The sequence below is a fragment of the Mytilus edulis genome, chromosome 3 (genome assembly GCF_963676685.1).
Source record: "Mytilus edulis chromosome 3, xbMytEdul2.2, whole genome shotgun sequence".
Lineage (NCBI taxonomy): Eukaryota > Metazoa > Mollusca > Bivalvia > Mytilida > Mytilidae > Mytilus > Mytilus edulis.
In genome coordinates, this window is record NC_092346.1 from 9,727,846 (window position 1) to 9,737,590 (window position 9,745).

A 9,745-nucleotide genomic window follows, 5' to 3' on the forward strand; every position below is an offset into this window, starting at 1 on the left:
ATAGTTTGAATCAAGTAGATATGTTGATAGGACAGTGTCTGTAAATTGTGTCTTTTAAGGATAATATAGTTTGTATTAAGTAGATATGTTGATAGGACATAGTGTGTTTAATTGTGTCTTTAAAGGATAATATAGTTTGTATCAAGTAGATATGTTGATAGGACACAGTGTCTGTAAATTGTGTCTTTTAAGGATAATATAGTTTGTATCAAGTAGATATGTTGATAGGACAGTGTCTGTAAATTGTGTCTTTAAAGGATAATATAGTTTGTATCAAGTAGATATGTTGATAGGACACAGTGTCTGTAAATTGTGTCTTTTTAGGATAATTTAGTTTGTATCAAGTAGATACATTGATATGACACAGTGTCTGTAAATTGTGTCTTTTTAGGATAATTTAGTTTGTATCAAGTAGATACATTGATAGGACAGTGTCTGTAAATTGTGTCTTTTAAGAATAATTTAGTTTGTATCAAGTAGATATGTTGATAGGACAGTGTCTGTAAATTGTGTTTTTTAAGGATAATTTAGTTTGTATCAAGTAGATACATTGTTAGGAAACAGTGTCTGTAAATTGTGTCTTATGAGGATATTTTAGTTTGTATCAAATAGATACATTGATATGACACAGTGTCTGTAAATTGTGTCTTTTAAGGATAATTTAGTTTGTATCAAGTAGATATGTTGATAGGACAGTGTCTGTAAATTGTGTCTTTTAAGGATAATATAGTTTGTATCAAGTAGATATGTTGATAGGACAGTGTCTGTAAATTGTGTCTTTTAAGGATAATATAGTTTGTATCAAGTAGATATGTTGATAGGACACAGTGTCTGTAAATTGTGTCTTTTAAGGATATTTTAGTTTGTATCAAATAGATACATTGATATGACACAGTGTCTGTAAATTGTGTCTTTTAAGGATAATTTAGTTTGTATCAAGTAGATATGTTGATAGGATACAGTGTGTGTAAATTGTGTCTTTTAAGGATAATTGAGTTTGTATCAAGTAGATACATTGATATGACACAGTGTCTGTAAATTGTGTCTTTTAAGGATATTTTAGTTTGTATCAAGTAGATACATTGATATGACACAGTGTCTGTAAATTGTGTCTTTTAAGGATAATTTTGTTTGTATCAAGTAGATACATTGATAGGACACAGTGTCTGTAAATTGTGTCGTTTAAGGATAATTTAGTTTGTATCAAGTAGATACATTGATATGACACAGTGTCTGTAATACAATTAACGGTACCAATTTTCTTGCACCAGATGCGCATTTCGACAATACATGTCTCTTCAGTGATGCTCGTGGCCAAAATATTTGAAATCCAAAGCTTATATAAAAGATGAAGAGCTATAATTCAAAAGGTCCAAAAAGTATAGCCAAATCCGTGAAAGGAATCAGAGCTTTGCATGAGGGAGATACATTCCTTAATTTATAATAATTTCTATCATTTTGCAACAGTAAATTTTAATAACACAAAAACTCCGTATTTTCATGCCAGTACCGAAGTACTGGCTACTGGGGTGGTGTAAATTGTGTCTGATAAGGATAATTTAGTTTGTATCAAGTAGATACATTGATAGGACAAAGTGTCTGTAAATTGTGTCTTTTAAGGATAATTTAGTTTGTATCAAGTAGATACATTGATATGACACAGTGTCTGTTAATTATGTCTTTTAAGGATAATTTAGTTTGTATCAAGTAGATACATTGAAAAGACACAATGTCTGTAAATTGTGTATTTTAAGGATAATTTAGTTTGTATCAAGTAGATACATTGATAGGACACAGTGTCTGTAAATTGTGTATTTTAAGGATAATTTAGTTTGTATCAAGTAGATACATTGATAGGACACGGTGTCTGTAAATTGTGTATTTTAAGGATAATTTAGTTTGTATCAAGTAGATACATTGATAGGACACAGTGTCTGTAAATTGTTCCTTTTTAGTATTTTTGATTTGTATCAAGTAGATACATCAGAAACATAGTGTACATGTCTAGTGGCTTTCGAAGCGTTCCGTAAATTGTATAATTATGATATTATTTGGCCACCACTTTTAGAATCACTTAAGGCATTTTTATTGCATGCAACTATATTTATTGCTTATATGTCACTTGAAACAAATTAAATGGGTTTATAGGACAGCTAACTGTTATCCGTAAAGAAAGATCACGTTGCAACATTTTGCTATTATTGTTATCCCATTCTCAAAAACGGATCAATGTTGTCATGGTACATGTATAGAAATAACAGAAACTTAAACTAGAATATTGTCTAATTTATTTGTTAAAAATATGAAATGCAAAGACCAAAGGTTAAAGTCCCCTTATTCTCTGACTTTGGTGACAAGTACCAGTGTTCATGTGTTCTAAGTTTTAAAAGTTTGAATACATGTAGGAATAATGGATTCAGTTTCATTTTGAATCGGTGATATGGTAAAAACCAATAAGCATGAATAAAGCAGCCACAAGAATGTACACCTTTGCCGCTTAGCTATTATACAATTAGGAGGACTCAGGTTGTTACATAAAATAGCCTGAAATATATAATAAGCCCGATATATTCACATCTGATGGCGTTACTTTATCTCATGTGGGCAATTGTTTTTTTCTTATTTCATTACAGGGTAATTTAAATATAAATATATGTGTGTGGTCATTTAAAAGTACGGTCACGTCGGGTGTGTTGTGTCGCTACCGCATTTGTGGCGGTGGTCGAACTCAGTGTCCAATAACTCTTGGCATAGCCACTGAATTCGACCATGTGGCGAAAATAGCGACACAACATCTACAAATATATTATGCTTCTTATAATGGAATTATGTATCCGCTGAGCTTCTGTTTCCCAGGGCCAGCATCCGATATATTTTGGAAGCAATAATGTTAATAAGGATATTATATTGATATATAAGGAATAACAATAAGGTGGAAATAAGGAATAAGAATAATGTGGAAATAAGGAATAAGGAATGGACAATAATGTGGAAATAAGGAATAAGGAATGGACAATAATGTGGAAATAAGGAATAAGGAATGGACTATAAGGTTTAATTATATATACTAGGGACTTGCCAATTATGTTTCTCGGCAGTCCCATTCTTTGTCAAGCCGTGGCCGTACAATTTTGTACTTTTGCCAAATAAAATATTTCTTACTTTATATATTTGTATGTCATTTGGCCCCACGTTGTCTCAGATAAACGAAAAGTTTAAACAGGGTCATACAATGAAATAAGAGCAGAAAGGGCAACTTACTCTTTAATGATATAGTATAAATGGATTATAAAAAAAAAGATACTTTAAACATACATAGATAGGAAATTCAATTTAATTGTTTACCGTATACACCAAGTCGAGAAAACATTATATGTATTTAGGGACAGTAAATTAAATAAATCTAGCGAAATTTTCTGATTGCGTAATTTTTTGTTTGAAAAGCCCGCTAAAATAACTTACTTTATATATTATATATATATATCATTTCCGCTGATCAAAGTCGATATTTACCTGAATGTCAACGTGTTCATCGTGACTCATTTTGATTTTATCGGCTGCAAAGACGTATCTGAAATGGCATCTTTAGAAGATAGTACATCAGACATACTTACTTGCTCGATTTGTCTCGAAATATTTACAAAACCTAAATATTTACCTTGTTTACATACATTTTGCGAAAGTTGCTTATTGACCTATATTACTTCCGGGTTTGAAAAAGGTACAAAAGCTGTAGAATGTCCTGTTTGCAGAGAAACAGTTGCAGTCCCGAAGGATAATTGTACACCAGAAGAATGGGTAAAGTTAATTCCTCTAAATTTCCTCATTTCCGGCATGTTAGAGAATAGAAAATTAAGAAGACTTGAGAAACCATGTTTGTTGTGCGAGAGGTCCAACAGTAAAGCTGTGGCTAAAGCTATAGTCATTTGCTTGCAGTGCGCCGATGCTTTATGTGAAACATGCGCAAAGTATCATAGTTTAATGAAATGTACATCTGATCACGTGGTAATGCCTCTTGATGAATACTTATCCGACCAAAAAAGTAATCTGTCGGTTTTCAAAAACACATGTGCTGAACATCCGAGTAAAATTATCGAACTTTATTGCGCGGATCACGAATGTCCGTGTTGTTCAATTTGTATCTCGATAAAACATCGACGATGTGAAAAAGTTCAGACCATTGATAAAGCAGCGGAGGGAATAACGTCTTCTCCTGTTGTTCAAGATACAAGACAGGGATTGCAAGATGTTTATGATGACGTGGACACTGTTCTGAAAGACCGCAAGGACAATTTAACTCAGCTTGAAAAAGAGTATGAAACAGACCTAAAGATTGTGGATAAGACATTTCAGAGTTTAAGAGATAAGTTGGACGAAGAGCAGTTATTGCGTAAAAATTTTCTGCAGAAAACCTTTAACGAAAAGAAAGGTATTATTGAAACGGAAATTATTAAATGTGAAAATAATCGGAAGGCAATAGAAAATGAACGAACACTTTTAGAAATATGCCTGACAGAGGCTTCAAATGTTCAAGTAATGTTGGAAATACAGAAATTAAAGACACAACTAGATAAACATAAAAACATTTTTCGCGCTCCTCGTGATAACCGAACACTCACACTTAGTTTGCAGAACCTAGAATATCAGTCAATTATTAATCAAATTGAGAAACTTTGCTCAGTACATTGTGACATCAAGGCAAATACCCTGTCAATGAAAACTCATTCAAATTTTGATACTACAATTTTCAAATTCAACAGGTTTGCAACACTTGGAACAGACAATACTTGTTGGACCGTCAACGGTAACACCGCAGGTGCGGTTTGTTTTTCAGTTTCGAAAACAGTTGTATGCTGTGGCTTTTTAACATTCGGCTGTAAACAAATGACAAAACCTTGCTCCATACAAGCTACCATTAGATATGGCAGTGAAATTTTAGGAAAAATAACAACAATCTTGAATGACAAAAAGTTCGAAAACAACGTAACGGAAATTCTTCTCCCAAAGCCTGTGACACTTTTACCAAATAAACAACACACAATTGAATTTAAATTAAAAAGTCAATCACATTGTAACTATGGTGAAAACGGGAAAATGGAATTACAATGTGAAGATGTAGTATTTAGTTTTAAAAAGTCAGATAGCAATGGACTTAATGAAACTAGGGGACAAATCCCCGGGATAATGTTTAGGAAAGCATGCACGTAATAGGAAATTATTCAATTTCATGAAGAATGAAATAGCTATTTTAAATATTTAAATTTTGTCATCCTTTAATTTCCTGATTTCAGTTTTACATTAATCATAAGGCATGTAAGAAGCAGATCCGTATTGTCATTTCATCACTACATTTAACTGTTTAATTGCAATAATTGTTATATGGATTAAAAATTATGTAGTTAATACGTCAATGAGTCTGCAATCCAAAATTATAATTAATCAAAAGATAACTACAGGCCAAAATACTTAGTAGCTTGTAACAATGAACATGTGTCCATAATGGCAATCACTTAATATTCCCGAGTCTTAAATACAATGCCTGAAATCTTAAAGATTTGTTTCCGGTAGAAAAGATGTATCCAATATTCCAACAACCATAAAAGAGGGGCGAAAAATACCAGAGGCACAGTCAAGCGCATGGCTAAAAACGAAAAAGACAAACAGGCAAATAATAATACACAGGAAACAATATTCACAACTAAAGACTAAGCAACACGAACCCCACCAAAAACATGGGGTGATCTCTATTTAGAAAAGACTAACAACTGTTTTTATTCTTAATTGGTTTACACATTATTCAAGGTGATTTAAACGTTGCTTGTTAATCCTTTACCCAGTCAGGATTCTACTTTGTCAAAATTATCTCCCCATTACGCCAGTTCATTTTCACAATCGTAGAAATGGAAGCCATTGTAGGGATGACGCGCTGCCAATTTTGCTCTCGGAAACCGATAAATTTATCCACATTGCACCATTCAATCCTTATATGTCAGTTGTATTTTAAAAGACAAATGTTTCAACTAGCTAATGAGCATCAGTTAATGATCTTGTCTGCATTGATTCAACTTAAAACTATTGTCTGATCGGTTGTCAGGTGGAATTTTCGAAAATTCATAAACATTTAAAAAAATTCTAATTAAATATTTCCTGGAAGGGCAGACTAGATTTTTTTAGTGGTTGAAGACTATAAACCCTAGTTTTCACACACAAAAAAATATAATTTTTCGAAGATATGCATTTTCATCATCCAACTTGAAAGACTGTCGTCAAGTACTTTTAGTAAAAAAATAGCTATTCGAACACACCTACTCTGTTTTTGTGATTCATTAGATAGGTATTTCACTTAACCCATATATTTCATCTTTTAGTACTGTGATTTTTTTTATGTTATAAAGTCAACCTGTAGCTTTGATATATAAAAATGATAGAATCTAAAGCGAGACGATGTATGAAATATTCTTGCTTTGTAGGATATCAAGACAAAATATTCAACTCAAACACGCTCTAACATAAAAAGGTGCACTCGATTTTCTCTTTTCGATACAATTGTTACCCATTTTTTGGAATTTTTTCTTGAGTCACATAATGGAAGGGCAGACACGAAAATTACTGAACTAATAGATTGATATGTTTTCCGTCCGTGGTAAAATTTTTAAAAAAATCGGAGGTTATGCATTTTCTACATCCAACTTGAAAGATACCCATGTCGTCGACTTAATATCTAATTGTTCTGCTTAACTATGTACTAAATAAATTGAAAACTTATCCAAATGGTGTTTTCAAAATAAAACACTTCGTAATTGAGAAGAAAATTGTAATTTTGTTTGTTTCTATTAACTTTTAAAATTTTTGTTACTATAGTAAACATTACAGTAAGCATTTATCGCCTTCTCTAACAAAGAGCTTCGATTTTTTTGTTCTATTTCAACCTGGTTTCCGACTATTACCCAAAACATAAAACTTAAAAAAAAAAAAATCAAAACTATCGTCACAAAAAGTAAAATCACAAAAATACTGAACAAACGTAAGTTCCATCAATTGTGTCGTTTGCATAACAGTCAATGTCCCATAAAAAAAACGAATCCTTGTTAACAATAAACATAATATATTTTGGATATTTATTCTGTTGGGCATGGTTATCTATGCCGATCTTAGATTTAAGATATTTTATTTCTTCCTTGGAAACATTCTTACTTTTAGAAAGGTAATTAAATCAATCAAAAAATCAAAGCAATAAAGCAACCAAACTAAATTGGATTAAATCCAGAATTTGATAGAGCATCATTTTATTAATTAACCTGACTTTAAAGTGAGATCTGAAATGTGTTACATATGACTTCAAAATAAAGAACAAAAAAGACATTGCTACTTATCTTCGGTTCAAATGTTTATTTAATGGACGTGCATGTGCAAGGAATTTGTGTCGTAACGATTGAATTAAACGTGTATTCTCTTCCATAAAAAAAACAAAATCAAAGTTCGCAATCTACGGAACAAATGAAAAACAACTGTAATTTTCCCGACTTAATACAGGCATTTTCCGAAGAAAATGTTAGTTTTAACCAAATCATCACCCTAACAAACGGTATGCCAATTAAAAAAAAGGCCACCACTAAACAACAGTACAACCAAATACAAGCCCTAACCATCAATACATTTATATACCAAATACAGAATGATTCCTTACCCATTACACCAATCTATTAGGTGCATCACTCCATACCTTAGCATTTAACCAATCAACCTCATTTACAATCAGTTACCAAATGTATCACAATTCCTAACCAATACTTTACCAATCAATCAAATACATCAACCTTATCAACAATTCACCAATCAACATAGTAAACAATCTGTAACGAAATACATTCACCTTATTTTTAATAGTTTACCGGTGTAACCAATTTAAAGCACTATCCTAAACCAACAATTTATCAATCAACCGAAAACAAAACCACTTTATAACAGTACACGTAATGTACCATGTGTTACCAAAGACATCACCACCAATTCATAAAAACTACTCTCACGTACCGTCTGTGAACAAATACATCATAATCACTAACTAACAATACATCAAATAAATACAGAACCATCATTAAACAGTACACCGTGTGATAAACCAAATACTTCTACCCTTACCAACAGAACAACCAGGTGCTCCGCAGGGCGCAGCTTTATACGACCCCAGTGGTCGAACATTGAACAGTTGGGGCAAATTTGGTCACAATATTCAAGCTTAATACTGTCTGAATTTGGATTGTGATAAAATTTTTGAGTTAATATAGGTTTTTGTAACAAAATTTATGTGGTCAAAGATCTAACAAATCTATTGCACAATACTGTGCAATTGAAATTTTCAAAATTCGAAATTTGAAAAAAAAATTGAAAAAAAGGAACCCTTAAAATAATGGTAAACAATAGATTCCCTCCCAACTTTTTGAAACCCCCTTGGAGCAATAACCCTGAAATTCTATCCCATGCTGACCTTTGTAGTATTGAACCTTGTAGTACAATTTCAGAGAGATCCATACACTTAAACACAAGTTATTGTCATGACTGTTTGGAAACTAGAAACATGCTTCTTTTTGGCTCTTTTTTTGGCCCCTTATTCCTACATATTTCGGGCAATTAACCCAAAACTTAATCCCAGCCTCCACTTTTTTATATGGTACATTGTTGTACAATTTCAGAGAGATCCATACAATTACACACAAGTTATTGTCTTGAAATTAGAAAAATGCTTGTTTTGGCCCTTTTTTTGGCCCTCAATTCCTTAACTTTGGCCCCACAACCCCTTAAAAATGAATCCAAACATTCTACTTGTGGTTTTAAACACTGCGGTATAATTTCAGAGCAATTGAAATACACAAGTTATTATCCTGAAACTAGAAAAATGCTTGTTTTGGGCCCCTTTTGGCCCCTGATTCCTTAACGGTTGGGACCATCATCCCCAAAATCAATCCCAACCTTCCTTTTGTGGTATTGAACCTTCTGAAAAAGTTTCATAAAGATCTATTCACTTAAACTGAAGTTATTATCCGGAAACCGATGTGTATTCGGACGACATCATACCATTATACAATCCCAAAATTTTTTTGGGGTCGTATAACAATCACTCTAATTTGCCATGTGTAATCAAATACATCAAATGCACTACATGTATCGCTAATCAACAATACGTCAATCAACCAAATACAACACTCCTTATAAATAGATCATCACAATATATCACTATCACTAACCAACAGTACACAAAACCACCAAATTCACCACCATTTCGAATTTAAACAGTACACAGCAGTTCACCCCTCAATATAATTTACCATATACAATTTTTAACCAAATACATCTACATGAAAAATAAGCAACAGTCATTATAAGATATGACATCAATTAACCAGTAAACATTTCATAACCAACAGATCGCCAATCCACCAAATATATGTATCTCCTTTTTTCTTCCTTTCTTACAGTACATAAATCAACCAAATATATCCCCTTACCAACAGTACACCAATCAATTAAATACATATCCCATCACTAAAATCTGAAGGTTTTGATATTTATATATTTCCACATCTATAAGGGTACTCCGTCATATTCATCAAACTATATGAAGATTTTGATTCTTGCACTTGTCCTTAGTTTGGCAATCGACCAATGCTTCCTTGTTTTCTTTACTTATGAACATAACTTGCAAGTTTTATGATATATCAGTCAGGTCAAGTCTTGATTCATCATC

The 9,745-nt window shown here is 32.3% G+C and overlaps 1 protein-coding gene across 1 annotated transcript; it reads left to right on the forward strand.

The window, feature by feature from the left end:
• The first annotated feature begins 3,503 nt into the window (after positions 1 to 3,503).
• Positions 3,504 to 5,356, forward strand: LOC139515755 (tripartite motif-containing protein 2-like). The gene has a single exon (XM_071305437.1). The coding sequence runs from the start codon at positions 3,577 to 3,579 to the stop codon at positions 5,206 to 5,208; it is 1,632 nt and encodes a 543-aa protein (XP_071161538.1). The 5' UTR covers positions 3,504 to 3,576; the 3' UTR covers positions 5,209 to 5,356.
• The last annotated feature ends 4,389 nt before the right edge of the window (positions 5,357 to 9,745 follow it).

Bases quoted from the DNA above. Each gene is read 5' to 3' on its own strand.
- LOC139515755 (XM_071305437.1), top strand. From the start codon at position 3,577: ATGGCATCTTTAGAAGATAGTACATCAGACATACTTACTTGCTCGATT.